The following is a 15,189-nucleotide window of genomic DNA, read 5'->3' as shown; positions in this document are numbered from 1 at the left end:
CTCCCATGCCTTCGGTTCGTGAGCGGGAATTTTTTTCAAAATGGCCGCTGTTTACTAGAGCCCATGGGCAGCGTATGGGACCCCCAGCTACACCGCGGGCCATTCAAATCGTGCGTGGTACCCCATAATCGTCATATGACGTGAAGCGCAGTTGACTGGTAAAACAATTTACACTTCATATGACGTGATGCGCACTTTAAGGGTTAAAGTTTTAATAAACATTGCTTGACATTTGTACTCGAATATGTGAAAGTTGTTGTTCAATGTGTGTTGCAATTACAGTAATTCAACAAAAAATTCCCCCATTCAAAAACAAATATATAGGAATAGGAATGATGGGTTTGGGATAACAAACATGCATATATAACACTTTGACGTTCTGGCAACCTTAGAAAATTTTTTAGTGAGTATAATTGGACAGACTTGTTGCTAGGCAAGGAAGTGAATGAGATGTATGTCAAGTTTTGTGAAATATATGATAAAGGCACAAAAAAATTTATACCAAAACAGAGAAGCAGAAGTAGGAAACAGGATTAGTTCAACAGAAAGTGCGAGATGGCCAGAGACCAAAAGACACAAAAATGGAATCAATACAGGAAGAGGCCAAACCCATAAACATACCAGCGATACAAAGATGCGAGAAACAACTACACGGCAGTGAGGAGAGAGGCAGAAAGAAATTTTGAAAAAGGGATTGCAGACAAATGTAAAACAGAACCAGGTCTATTCTATAAATTCATAAACAACAAATTGCAGGTAAAGGATAATATTCAGAGGTTGAAAATGGGAAATAGATTCACGGAAAATGAAAAGGAAATGTGTGAAACATTAAACGAAAAGTTCCAAAGTGTGTTTGTACAAAATGAAATCTTAAGGGAACCAGATACAATAAGAATTCCAGAGAACAACATAGAGCACATAGAGGTGTCTAGAGACGAAGTGAAAAAAATGCTCAAGGAGCTACATAAGAACAAAGCAGTTGGTCCAGATGGAGTTTCACCATGTGTTCTGAGAGAATGTACACCTGAGCTCAGCATTCCTCTTCAACTGATTTTTCAGGCATCTCTGTTTACAGGAGTTGTAGCTGATGTGTGGAAAAAGGCTAACATAGTTCCAATCTACAAAAGTGGAAGCAGGGAAGACCCCGTTAATTATAGACCGGTATCATTGACAAGTGTAATAGTCAAAATATTGGAAAAAATAATTAAATCTAAATGGGTAGAACACCTGGAGAGAAATGAAATAATATCAGACAGACAGTATGGTTTTCGATCTGGAAGGTCCTGTGTATCGAATTTACTCAGTTTCTATGATCGAGCAACAGAGATATTATAGGAAAGAGATGGTTGGGTTGACTGCATCTATCTGGACCTGAAAAAGGCTTTCAACAGAGTTCCACATAAGAGGTTGTTCTGGAAACTGGAAAATATTGGAGGGGTGACAGGTACGCTTCTAACATGGATGAAAAATTTTCTGACTGATAGAAAAATGAGGGCTGTGATCAGAGGCAATGTATCGGACTGGAGAAATGTCACAAGTGGAGTACCACAGGGTTCAGTTCTTGCACCAGTGATGTTTATTGTCTACATAAATGATCTACCAGTTGGTATACAGAATTATATGAACATGTTTGCTGATGATGCTAAGATAATAGGAAGGATAAGAAACTTTGATGATTGTCATGCCCTTCAAGATGACCTGGACAAAATAAGTATATGAAGCACCACTTGGCAAATGGAATTTAATGTTAATAAATGCCATGTTATGGAATGTGGAATAGGAGAACACAGACCCCACACAACCTATATGTTATGTGAGAAATCTTTAAAGAATTCTGATAAAGAAAGAGATCTAGGGGTGGTTCTAGATAGAAAACTATCACCTGAGGACCACATAAAGAATATTGTGCAAGGAGCCTATGCCACGCTTTCTAACTTCAGAATTGCTTTTATATACATGGATGGCGATATACTAAAGAAATTGTTCACGACTTTTGTTAGGCCAAAGCTAGAATATGCAGCAGTTGTGTGGTGCCCATATCTTAAGAAGCACATCAACAAACTGGAAAAGGTGCAAAGACATGCTACTAAGTGGCTCCTAGAACTGAAGGGCAAGGAGGTTAGAGGCATTAAATATGCCAAAACTAGAAAACAGAAGAAAAAGAGGTGATATGATCACTACATACAAAATAGTAATAGGAATTGATAAAATCGATAGGGAAGATTTCCTAAGACCTGGAACTTTAAGAACAAGAGGTCATAGATATAAACTAGCTAAACACAGATGCCGAAGAAATATAAGAAAATTCACTTTCACAAACAGAGTGGTAGACGGTTGAAACAAGTTAGGGAAGAAGGTGGTGGAGGCCAAGACTGTCAGTAGTTTCAAAGCATTATATGACACAGAGTGCTGGGAAGATGGGACACCACAAGCGTAGCTCTCATCCTGTAACTACACTTAGGTAATTACACTTAGGGAATTACTACTCATGGTGGGTTTGGGCATTCCACGGGAACGCGCGTAAATTCTGAAAAGTGTATATTCTTTTCAACTTTGTTACCTCAATTCACGTCCTAGGTTTTTCAATTTGGTATCATTGTCTTCACAATAGAATCCTCTACAGGACTAAAGGCATATAAAGTCCAAAAGCCCAGCATACCATCCGCAACAAACAGAGAAAGTGAGAGCTTGTTACCCGGGAGCGCGGCGCAAGAGCGATAAAATGTGTACACTCTTTTCACTTTGGTTACCTCAATTCTCGTCCTAGGTCTTTCATTTTGGTATCATTGTGTTTGCAATAGAATCCTCTACAGGACTAAAGGCATATAAAGTCCAAAAGCCCTGCGTACCATTCGCAACAAACAGAGAAAGTGAGGGCGAGCTACCCGGGAGCGCGCAAGACAAAATGTGTACATTCTTTTCACTTTGGTCACCTCAATTCTCATCCTAGGTCTTTCATTTTGGTATCAATGTGTTCACAATAGAATTCCTAACAGGAGTATATGCATATAATGTCAAAAACAGTGGTGCACTTCACCCGCCGACAAGATGAAAGTTACCAGTAAAAGAGCGCTGCGCCACCCCAAGGCGCCTCTCATTACAATAGAGAGCGCGCAATACAATTGAGTATCCACTCAATTTAACGCCCTATATGGGGCTGTACCCTAGTCGTTCTTTCCGGAGCTCCGTTATTTCCGAAGTTAAGTCGGGTCAGGTAATTTTTCAAGTAACATTCAGGTAGGATATATTTTATACTGTATAACTAAAATTAAATAAAGTTCATTGTGTAATTGCATTCCAATTTAGTGCCACACCGACGATTAAGCCAGTTGTTGGCTGCTGCATGGATGATGTGTGAACACGGTCTGATCAAGCCCAGATGGGTGGGAAAAAATTGATTCATTCCTTTGTATTGCAAAATATTTCATGTATTAATCAGCAAGTTAATATTTTCTCAATAATATTATAGAGATGTGTTTTGATTTACCCTGAACAGTGCAGGTAATGTATTTTTAATGTTACAACACACGCTGTGGCGGCCATGCCATAACAATGGCGATCGAGCCTTGTCACTGAGAGCTAGCCAAGACGAAATATTTTGAGCTCACCTATTCTCTGCTGACGATAGAATATACATTTGCAGAGACTAATATGTAGCTTTTGTTGAAAAAAAACAATTAATATCTTTTAATACTATAATAAAATTGGTAAATTGACTTACTTTTAATGCAGCTGAAGATTACGAAGCTGTGAAGATTACGTCATCCTCTGCAGCGCTTGTTTTATATTGTTTATATTGTATACAGGGTACATACTGTATGTACACTTATTTTCAGGCATATTTTAATAGAGTATCCTTCTGTTTCTTGATGTCACTTACTGTACATTTCCCGATGTTAAACTCTGCTGCTGCTCGTGCATGAGAATATCCTTTATCAAGTTTCTTAATTAACTCCAGCTTCTGTGCAACCGTCAGGCGCTTCCTTTGGGTAACTTTTGGCATTTTGTAAATTAAAAAGAAGATCACAATTACAGTACAGTAATATCCTTCACAATTGAAGCTAGCCGCGCGAGTTCACAGTAAACACTGGAAACACATGGCCCGGCGGAGTACATTCTAGGTCCGTGGGAAAAAAAATACCTAGTGCCTATACTATAAAAGGTATTTAATAAGAAAACAAAGACTTTTGCTTAATAAAAACTGTTTCAAAATATTTTATTAATAATAATTTACAATTTTCTTCATTAAAGTGAATCATTTTAAAAGAAAATTAAGATGTAATATATGACTCTGGACGATCCAGGTCGGTGGCCTGGTCGCCATGTGAGGGGACGCTGATGCCACAACAAACCCAATACCGACCGTCAGTAATATCGACCGCAGACCGGTATAGCAGGCTCCAGATACCGGTCTCCCAAACCGGTCGTTAATACCGGCAGATCGGTATAAAAGAGGCCGTTAAATTGAGTGGATACTGTACAGTAAAGCCCAAAAGTCAGGCAAGAAAGTGGGAGCGTGTTACCTGGGAGCGCGCAAGAGCAATAAAATATGTACACTCTCTTCACTTTGGACATCTCAATTCTCGTCCTAGGTCTTTCATTTTGGTGTCACTATGTTCGCAATAGAATTCCCTACAGGAGTATATGCAAATATAAAGTCCAAAAGCCCGGCGTCCCACACAGCAAAAACAGAATGTGACAGTGCGTTACAGCAGTGAGTGCTAATAAAGAGAAATAAAATTGGTATACTCTTTTCAACTTTGTTACCTCAATTCTGGTCCTAGGTCTTTCATTTTGGTATCAATGTATTCGCAATGAAATTCCCTACAGGTGTATATGCATATACTGTAATGTCCAGAACCGCGGCACGCCCCTCCCGAAGCCGCCGCCACCGACGACGCAATGCTGCGTCGTTACCGGACTACCTTCTAGTAAACGAACGACGCAATGCTGAGTCGTTACCAAGCCAAAGTGTTAAGTAATTTTATTGCCCATCTATACATGATAAGGCTTTCATCTGGTCCGCATTCAGCAAAACAACCTAAAGAGACAAAGAGAATATAGTTTGAAATCTGTAAGTAAGTTGCATAATAAACAGAGAAAGTCTTTAAGTTCTGCTACCTGTGGCTGATTCACATGTAGATCAATTTAGTTCCAACTTCACATCCTTAGTGACAGGTATGCATTCTCCAAGATGTAGAAGCCACAACAAAATCAGCTGAAAAACAAAGATGAAAAAAAATGGTTGACAGCTTCTCATACAAAGGGACATAAGAAATATTGGCATTGGGAAATGCATTTATATGATATATAATAAAATACAGCAAAATAATGTGAAATTACTCATTATTATGTGTGAAATTTGGCCCTCTAGGTGGCACTAAAAAATGCTATAAGGCACCAGCTGCAGATCCACTTTGTAGACCCTCCTTAATACTACTACTACTCTTCATTGCGCATTGGACAGGTGCGTGCATCTCTTTATCCCTGCATTATCCCCGAGTTCCAGTAAATAGTTGGTGTTATCGTTATTATCAGTACCGATTGTGGCCTGCCACGCATGGATTTATTATTAAAATAATTCGTATAAAATCTATTTCTTAACATATTGGGATGAAATTTTCACGACGCTGAAGCCAAATAACGTGAGATTTGTTTAACATTTGTCAGTATACTGTATTTCTATTTTGGATGAATATTTTTTTGATTCCGACCCCCTTAACCCTTAAAGTGCGCATCACGTCATATGACGTGTTGGAAGTTGTTCCAGTCAACTGCGCATCACGTCATATGACGTGTTGGAGTACCACACAAGATTTAAACGGCCCGCGGATACACAGGGTTCACCACACCTTCATCAGGGCTCTTGTAAACAGACACTATTTTAAAAAAAAATCGTGGGCCAAACTCCCGGGTGTTAGGGGCCTTAGTATTGAGTGAGCAACCAAGCCTGATGCACGCAGCATGAGCTAACAGCACTGCTGTTCAGCTTGTGACCACAGCATCGCCTAAAAATGCCATAATATACTTGTGCATGCTATTATGTAGAGATATTATTACAGAAGACCCCTGACTGTGATAAAACTGACCAGGGTTCTGATAATAGCAGGATTGTGGTGATATTTAGTGCTGTGCGCCATGGAGGGAGGAGTAATGCTGTGGGAGGGAGGGTGGTGGCGATGTCTTCTGACTGTGTGTGGCCACCTTTTATTGACTGCACTCACCATACCAGCTTAGTGGTTCGCTATGGTGAACACAAATGTAGATACAGTACTTATATATAACGTGTGTATAGAGGGTATAAACAGCAAGAGGAGAAGGTTGGGAGCCGCCATTTTGGTGAGGACGGTGCCGTCGTCTGCACGGTGGCGTCGTGCAGACGACGGTGTTGTTTACTGGTTACCACGATGGTCTTTGGGCACCATACCAGTTTATTTGCACAAGTATGGTGAATAAAATAGGTAGATATTTATATATAATGTGTGTATGTAGCGTAATAACACCACAAACAGTATTGTTGGAGGAGAAATATTAGTGCGTCTGGCCTTGAGGGCGGCAGCCATCAGCTGACTGTGTGAGTAGCTATGTCTTTGTGCCTTTACTCACCATACAAGCTTAGATATACAGTTATGGTGAACAAAACATGTAAATACTTATATATGACATCTGTATATAAAAGCAAAAACAGTATGGTGGGTGGAGAATGGTGGCAAGTCAGGTGAGGTGAGGGAGGGAGGGAGTGGCAGCCAGTGGCAGGCTGCCACTGGCTGCCACTGTCACTGCCACTCAGCATACCAACTTAGTGGCTCGTTATGGTGAACACGAATGTAGATACTTATATATAGCGTCTGTATATAGTGAATAAAAGCAAAAACAGTATTGTGGGAGGAGAATGTGGGTGAGTCAGGTGACTTGAGGGAGGGAGGAAGTAGCAACCAGTGGCAGGCTGCCACTGGCACTGCCACTCAGCATGCCAACTTAGTGGTTCGTTATGGTGAACACGAATGTAGATACTTATAAATAACATCTGTATATAGTGAATAAAAGCAAAAACAGTATTGTGGGAGGAGAATGTGGGTGAGTCAGATGACTTGAGGGAGGGCGTGAGTGGCTGGCTGGTACACGGCGGTCACTCCTCGTTACTTTTTGACTCATAATAGCTACTTAGTGGTTCGTTATGGTGAACAGAACATGCAGATACTTATATATAACCTGTGTATATAGTGTAATAACCGACAAAGTATTTGTTCACTGATTGATGAACATAATTGAATCAACAATATGCACACCATATTTTTGAGTACAGGGATGATTCACTCATTTTATTATATAAATATATCAAACTACACACTATTGAATAATATTACAGCAAAAAAACTATGAAAAATCAATCAGAGACATTGAAATAATTAGGTAATTATCTCTTTGTGGCAACTCCGGCCTGACAGCTGGCGATCAACAGACCGCCTGGGACGCACGCTGAGTCAGCGCCTGTTTTTTGCCAGACTTCCCCGCCCTATAGCGGGCAATATATACCACTTACGATTTTTTTATTATTTTTCCTGTGATCAGTGAACACAAATTAACAGGTTAGGAAGAAAAAATAATTTTTTTTTTTTTTTTTTTTTTTCAAAATTGCATGCACCTGTGGGGAACAAAGGCTATTATACCCCTAGCATGTTAAGGGTTAAGGGATTTACAATATGAAGGGAAATTAAAGTACTGTAAATCCGAATCCTAAGTATAAATTATAATTTGTGATAAACTGCAGTACTTTCAGAATAAGTTATTAAATTTGCAACAGCATTGTTTTCCCAACTTGTCAAGATTTTATTGCCAAAATTGTTTATTGACTATTGAAGCCACTTTAATATGTGAACAACACTGAGTTGTTGACATTTGCTGTGTTCTGGTTTTCATTTAAATTCTTTATAGATTAGTATTGTGCTATTCCAACAAAATATTTTAAGTATACCTTATAGTATATGCTGTATATTCAGGAAATAAATGGTATATTTTTTTGCAGGTGATCATCAACCTCCTGAACCAAGTGGGTCGAATGTTCCCTCAAGCTGTGTATTTTCCAATAAGGACATTGTACCTCACTCTTAAAATAGAACAGCGGGGAAGAATCAAAACTGGTATGTTTATTATTCAATAATTCAGTGTTTTTGTTTTCTATCTCCCTCCAGCCCCTCAGCCTTTCTCTTTAAATTTGTTTCCCTCTGCTTTTATACCTTAATTCTTTGGCTGCCTAATGTGTTAGCAATCGAATCAAGGAAATAGGGCTTTTGATATGATATGCGACTTGTGTCCATATGCCTTTAATGACACTTTTCAAGTCGTATAATGTTTGCCCATGTCTTTTGACCCTCAATACAGGTACCTGGATCCAGTTAATGCTTTTAATGGCAACAGAATTATTTGACTTCCTCTTCGGTAGCACCAAAATTTGGCAATTATGCATCCTCCAAACTCTGACTTGCCAGTTATTTAAATATAAGATTGTGCATAAAAACATACTAAAAACAAAACAGCGTTGAATGTAATGAAATGCCTCTTTCTGGATGAGCCCAGTGGCCCTCTGAAATTATGTTCCTTAGATGGCTCCCAAATACTAGATCACGTCAACTGCGGAGTTCTATTTGGCCTACTGGGGACCTGAGACAGAACCAAGCCCCCTCTCAAAGGTGCAGGGAATAGGTGAGACACTGCCACCCCTCTAGAAAACATACAAAGAAACAACAAACCAAAACAGAAAACTGCTGGGTTCAAAGAGACCAAAGCCTCAAAATAACCGAACGCCCAAACAATGCAAACAAATGATAGAATCTCTTGATACTGGTGTGAGCACTAACTCTCTGTCAGTAGGGGGAAGGAGAGGGGGGGGCACGGGTAAAGCTCCAGGCTCTCCTCTAGTCTTCCAAGAGAGTTCTGTCACTAGACACAATTGGATGTTCACTGTAGGGTTCCTGGGTAGTCAACAAGTCACATAGGTTCTGCTGCTTCTGGTAAACTTTGGAATTTATCCAGTGGCGGCCATTGCCTTGGTGTTTATAAGCTTGATTTTTTGCAGAGTCCCCTTGTGGCTCCATGAAGCTAGGTACCACCTAAACAGGAGGATTGGGTTGTTTTCCTTGGTGTTTTTGCCCTTGTGACAATGTTATAAATGGATGTGTGAGAGTAGGCAAGAGTTTTGAGTACTGGAGCAGCATGCATTTAGGGGCCACCTTCCCAAGGTTCTCCAGAAGTACTGCCCTTGTGTCTCAGGGTTATCTTCCCTGGGGTATTCAGGGATCACTCCCTGTTAGAGGACCTCCTCTCTTGTGGTCCGTCGGGGGCCTTGGGGCTTTTCGCCTTGCCCTGGGAAAAGGTGTGTTTGTTGGCTCATGAGGCGCACTGCGGCTGGCGCAGCCTGCTTTTCAGCTGTCGACAGAGGGCCGATGTTTCTCTCTGACTGCTTGTTTGCTGTTATGGAGTTTTGGGGGTTTTATTGTACTTTCACTTTTACCAACATTATACACCTTTTCTGAGGGAAGCCCTTACGGCTCCCTGAAGCTTATCGGGCTAATGTATGTTATATTAGACCAGGACATTAGCTGTGGAGTTCAGACCTACCAGGGACCATGAGCCAGAACCTGGTCCCTTCAGAGAGGTTTCAAGGAGCAGTGGCCCTGGAAAACCCCCGTGGTTGCGGGTTTTCAGACGCGGACGAGCGGGGAGGCAGTAGTGTGTTATGTTTGCTTGTTTCCTTGGGATTGTAGGGAGTTCTATCTCTCTGTTCGGTTTTTGTTGTTAGTGTTTTACCACGTGGGGTTTATTTTGTTATGCCTACCTTTCTGGGTGCCTAACCTCGGTCCCCCTGTATTAACCCTTGTAAATATAACTGATATCAACATGAGCGTACTAGACTTTGAAAGAGAAATTGAAAACATGCCCATGCACTCGGCCCCGGGTCCAGATTCATGGAATTCAATATTTATAAAGAAATGCAAAGTGCCGGTAGCACAGGCACTCAGTGTAGTGTGAAAGAAGAGCTTGGACATGGGGGAAATACCAGATGCACTTAACCCCTTAACTGCGTTGCCTCCAAATGTGACACCCCCGCAGTGCGCAGGAAATAAATTCTCTGGAAAAAATTCTTTTTTCTTTTTGAAGTGTCAAAAACCCTTCCCTCAGTATGGGTATGCAAAAAAAAAGTCGAAATTGTACTTACTTTGGCTGCTATGGGGTCCGGAAGTTGGGGCGTGACGTCATCATTCCCCGTGCGCCCGTAACGTAAGCTCTCGGGGGCGGTGGGGCGCTCGGGGCGGGGCGCGCGAGTTGCCGCGAATATATTTTCGTTCATTTTTTGCGCACCTTTCCAAATACATTTTCATTGTTTTTATGTGCCAATCCAATGTATAATGAACACGTACACTATAATATCGCAGTACAACATCCGTACTGTCCGTAGACACTGTGTTACGTGCATGAAACTTGTGTACACATATGCAGCACATATTTACTATGTATCATGCTAATTTGTGTATATATACAATCTATTTACACACTATACACTGTCACACACTATATACATTCACCATCAACACATTCAGAACACCGCGTAGCAGCTGCTTCGTATGGGCCAATAGCAGCTGCCTCGTATGGGCCAATAGCAGCTGCTTCGTATGGGCCAATAGCAGCTGCCTCGTATGGGCCAATATCAGCTGCCTCGTATAGGCCAATAGCAGCTGCCCCGCATGGGCCAATAGCAGCTGCCCCGCATGGGCCAATAGCAGCTGCCCCACATGGGCCAATAGCAGCTGCCCCACATGGGCCAATAGCAGCTGCCCCGCATGGGCCTATAGCAGCTGCCGCGTATGGGCCAATAGCAGCTGCCTCGTATAGGCAATAGCAGCTGCCTCGTATGGGCCAATAGCAGCTGCCGCGTATGGGCCAATAGCAGCTGCCTCGTATAGGCAATAGCAGCTGCCTCGTATGGGCCAATAGCAGCTGCCGCGTATGGGCCAATAGCAGCTGCCTCGTATGGGCCAATAGCAGCTGCCTCGTATGGGCCAATAGCAGCTGCCTCGTATGGGCCAATAGCAGCTGCCTCGTATGGGCCAATAGCAGCTACCTCGTATGGGCCAATAGCAGCTGCCTCGTATGGGCCAATAGCAGCTGCCGCGTATGGGCCAATAGCAGCTGCCGCGTATGGGCCAATAGCAGCTGCCGTGTATGGGCCAATAGCAGCTGCCGCGTATGGGCCAATAGCAGCTGCCTCGTATGGGCCAATAGCAGCTGCCTCGTATGGGTCAATAGCAGCTGCCTCGTATGGGTCAATAGCAGCTGCCTCGTATGGGCCAATAGCAGCTGCCTCGTATGGGCCATGAACACATTCAGAACACCTTGAGTGAGAGCAGCCACACCCAGCCAGTCTCCCTCACTCCAACATCTTACTCGCCAACATTGCTCCTCCCACCATATTGCTATAGTTCTTATTACACATGTTCTATATACCTATCTACATGTTTTATTTACCAGAACTATGCAAGTAAGCCGGTATTGTGTCCAAACAGTACAGTGGCCACCATACACTGCATGAAAAATCACACAGCAGACGACGCTACGATTACGTCACCTCCCTCACCAAAATAGCTCCTCTCAACATTCTCCTGTTGCTGTTCTTACACTATATACACACACTATATATACCCATGTACATATGTGTTGCCCATAGCGAACCACTAAGCTAGTATGGTGAGCAAAACAAGAGTGGCAGCCACACACACAATTGAGGCTACCTCAATTCTCGCCCTCCCTCCCTCATCAAAATTCCTCCTTCCACAATAGTACGCACAACGCTAATTATAACCACATTCCTGCTATTATCACAATCCTGGTCACTAATTCCTGTAAATGAATAATTGACCACACGTTTATTTTGAAAAAGAACCTAAGAAATCATTTGAAGATTCCTAGATGAACGAAATAATGCTCTGGTGCTGTGGCTAGCGCTGTGAACATCGTGAACAGCATTGAATCACTGATATTTGAACATTGTACCCAGTCATTATCACACTCAGGCTCTAATATAACACTATCATAGCTAAATAATACAAGTTATATATATATTTTGACATTATTAGGCGATGCTGTGGTCACATGCTGAACAGCAGTGCTGTGCGCTCATGCTGCGAGCGCCAGCCTTGGTTGCTCACACACTACTGAGGCTTCCACACCCGGGAATGTGGACCACGATTTTTTTTAAAGATGGCGTCTGTTTACAAGAGCCCTGAGGAAGCTGATGTGAACCCCATGTAGCCGCGGGAGTTTTGAATGGAACGTGAAAAATACAAATACCCGGAGGCGCGTTGCGCAAACCAGACGTGAGCCTGCAGGCGCGTTGCGCAGTTTAAGGGTTAAAGTAGCAGACATAGCCCCTCTACACAAGGGAGGGAGCAAAGCATTGGCAAAGGATTATAGACCAGTTGCACTAACATTGCACATAATAAAAGTATTTGAGAGAGTGATTAGGAGTCAGGTCACCAATTTCATGGAGACCAATGACCTTCACAACCCAGGCCAACATGGATTTCGAGCGGGAAGATCGTGCCTCTCACAGCTACTTGATCGCTACGACAAAGTCACTGAGGCATTAGAAGGAAAACAGAATGCTGATGTGATATACATGGACTTCGCAAAGTCTTTCGATAAATGTGACCATGGCGTGATAGCACACAAAATGAAGTCAATGGGAATAACCGGTAAAGTAGGACGCTGTATACTCAGTTTTCTGTCAAACAGGACTCGGAGAGTAATAGTCAACCATATAAAATCTAGTCCGAGTGCAGTTAACACTTTCGCGCTCTCCGCAAAGGTCACTCAGCCAACCGAATGTGCGCGCTGCGTTTTTATCGCTTAAGTGTAAAAACAAAAATGTGTATACTCTTTTTACTCTTCTGACCTTAGTTCTCATGCTACGTATTTCATTTTGGTACCAACGTGTTCGCAATAAAATTCTCTAGAAGAACATTAGTAAAATAAGTCACGAAACATATAGGGATACCAGCACCAAATAAATAACTACGTAGATGACTCGCCGTGAGCGCCCATCAGCAACAAAATGTTTTTACTCTTGGGATTGTAATCACCTCCACACTTGTTCTACAGCGTTAATTTTGGTATCAATGGACTCGCAATGAAATTCCCAACACGTTGATATGAATATAAGCGTAGAATAATGATGCAGCCCGCCCGCAAGAGTGTGGGAAGTGGTGAAATTGTTACCCGGTATCGGTGACAGGACGACGCACGGCGCTTTGAAAGTTTATACTTATTTCACTCTCATGACATTAATTTTCTATGTACGTCATTCATTTTTATGTCAATGTGTTCGCAATAGAATGTTCTATGTGCCCATAGGTAAAAAATATCAACAAAGCGTAAGTTAGAATAGCGCCAAATATAAAACAACGCTGGAACATATCAGTGAGCGTCAAACACACACGAAATATTTTTACTTTTGTTATGTTTGTCAAGATTATACTTGTTGCACACAGTTATTTTTGGTTGTATATTGATCGGAATAAAATTCCCTAAATAGACATATGCATATAATACATGATATGGGGGAAGAATTACCAGTATAAACGGCTAAAGTCACCCACCTGCAACCCGTTTGGGACAAAATACCATTTGATCGAAGTTATCCACACCTTTCATGAACTTATTGTACCATGCAGCCTAGTGGTGAGAAAGAGAGCCTCATAGCGCGCAGTTTGAAACAAACCCAAAGTAAATCGGATAAAAATTGAATTTTATACAAATATTTTAAAAGTTGACATAACTTTATGTCCACTATGCGTTTACGTTAGACGAAACCGAACGCGCCGGCGCGTCCAGATAGCGCGAAAGTGTTAAAAGCTCTGTACCTCAGGGTACAGTCCTTGCACCGCTGCTTTTCCTTATTCTCATATCAGATATAGACAAAAATACAAGTCACAGCTTCATATCATCCTTTGCAGATGACACAAAAATCAGTATGAAAATTTCCTTAGCTGAAGACATTGAAAAACTTCAAGCTGATACTGTATTAATAAAGTTTTCGACTGGGCATCAGAAAATAACATGATGTTTAACAGTGATAAATTCTAGGTACTCGGGTACGGTAAAAATGAGGACCTTAAACATAATACAAGGTACAAAACACAATCAAATGTGCCCATAGTAGAAAAACAGCATGTAAAGGATTTGGGAATAATGATGTCTGATGATCTAACGTTTAGGGAGCATAACCAAGCAAATATTGCGACAGCCAGAAAAATGATAGGATGGATTACGAGAACTTTCAAATCCAGAGATCCCATCACAATGGTTGTACTCTTCAAGTCACTTGTGTTGTCCCATCTTGAGTACTACTCAGTACTCACTTCCCCTTTCAGAGCAGGAGAGATTGCTGAAATAGAGGGAATACAGAGAACATATTCGGCACGCATAGACGCGATAAAGCACCTAAATTATTGGGATCGTCTCAAAGCCCTCCAAATGGCCAACTGTTACTGTTACTAGAAAGAAGATGAGAGAGATATCAAATAATATACACCTGGAAGATACTGGAGGGCCAAGTACCAAATCTACACAGTAAAATAACAACGTACTGGAGTGAACGATACGGAAGAAAATGCAGAATAGAACCAGTGAAGAGCAGGGGTGCCATAGGCACAGTCAGAGAACACTGTATAAACATCAGAGGTCCACGGTTGTTCAACACCCTCCCAGTAAGCATAAGAAATATTGCCGGAACAACCGTGGACATTTTCAAGAGGAAACTAGATTTATTCCTCCAAGGAGTGCCGGACCAACCGGGCTGTGGTGGGTATGTGGGCCTGTGGGCCGCTCCAAGCAACAGCCTGGTGGACCAAACTCTCACAAGTCAAGCTTGGCCTCAGGCCGGGCTTGGGGATTAGAAGAACTCCCAGAACCCCATCAACCAGGTATCAACCAGGTAATCAAATGACTGAGGTCAGTCACCTCCTGACCCACTAGTTCTATGACCTGCCATCTATTAGTGAAGTTTAACTAGCATTGATGTTACCTGACTGAAGGTATAGTATTCTGTTTTGTTTACTTTTGCCTTACTGTTGTCTCTTTCATCTCACTATTTCTTTGTGGCTATTTCCTAAGTTAGTTTTACAGTGTTTAACG

The 15,189-nt window shown here is 41.9% G+C and overlaps 1 protein-coding gene across 7 annotated transcripts in view; it reads left to right on the top strand.

Annotated features, from left to right (window-relative positions):
* Nipped-A (Transcription-associated protein Nipped-A) overlaps positions 1–15,189 on the top strand; it is a 331,196-nt gene that overhangs the window by 257,842 nt on the left and 58,165 nt on the right. For all 7 annotated transcript variants that reach the window (XM_045738328.2, XM_045738364.2, XM_045738341.2 and 4 more), the window contains exon 27: positions 8,027–8,141. In XM_045738328.2, coding sequence (XP_045594284.1) covers positions 8,027–8,141 — 115 coding nt within the window. The remainder of the gene's footprint in view (positions 1–8,026; positions 8,142–15,189) is intronic.

This window comes from Procambarus clarkii, chromosome 55 (genome assembly GCF_040958095.1).
Source record: "Procambarus clarkii isolate CNS0578487 chromosome 55, FALCON_Pclarkii_2.0, whole genome shotgun sequence".
In the NCBI taxonomy this organism is placed as follows: Eukaryota; Metazoa; Arthropoda; class Malacostraca; order Decapoda; family Cambaridae; genus Procambarus; species Procambarus clarkii.
This window is presented reverse-complemented; position numbering and strand designations above follow the sequence as displayed.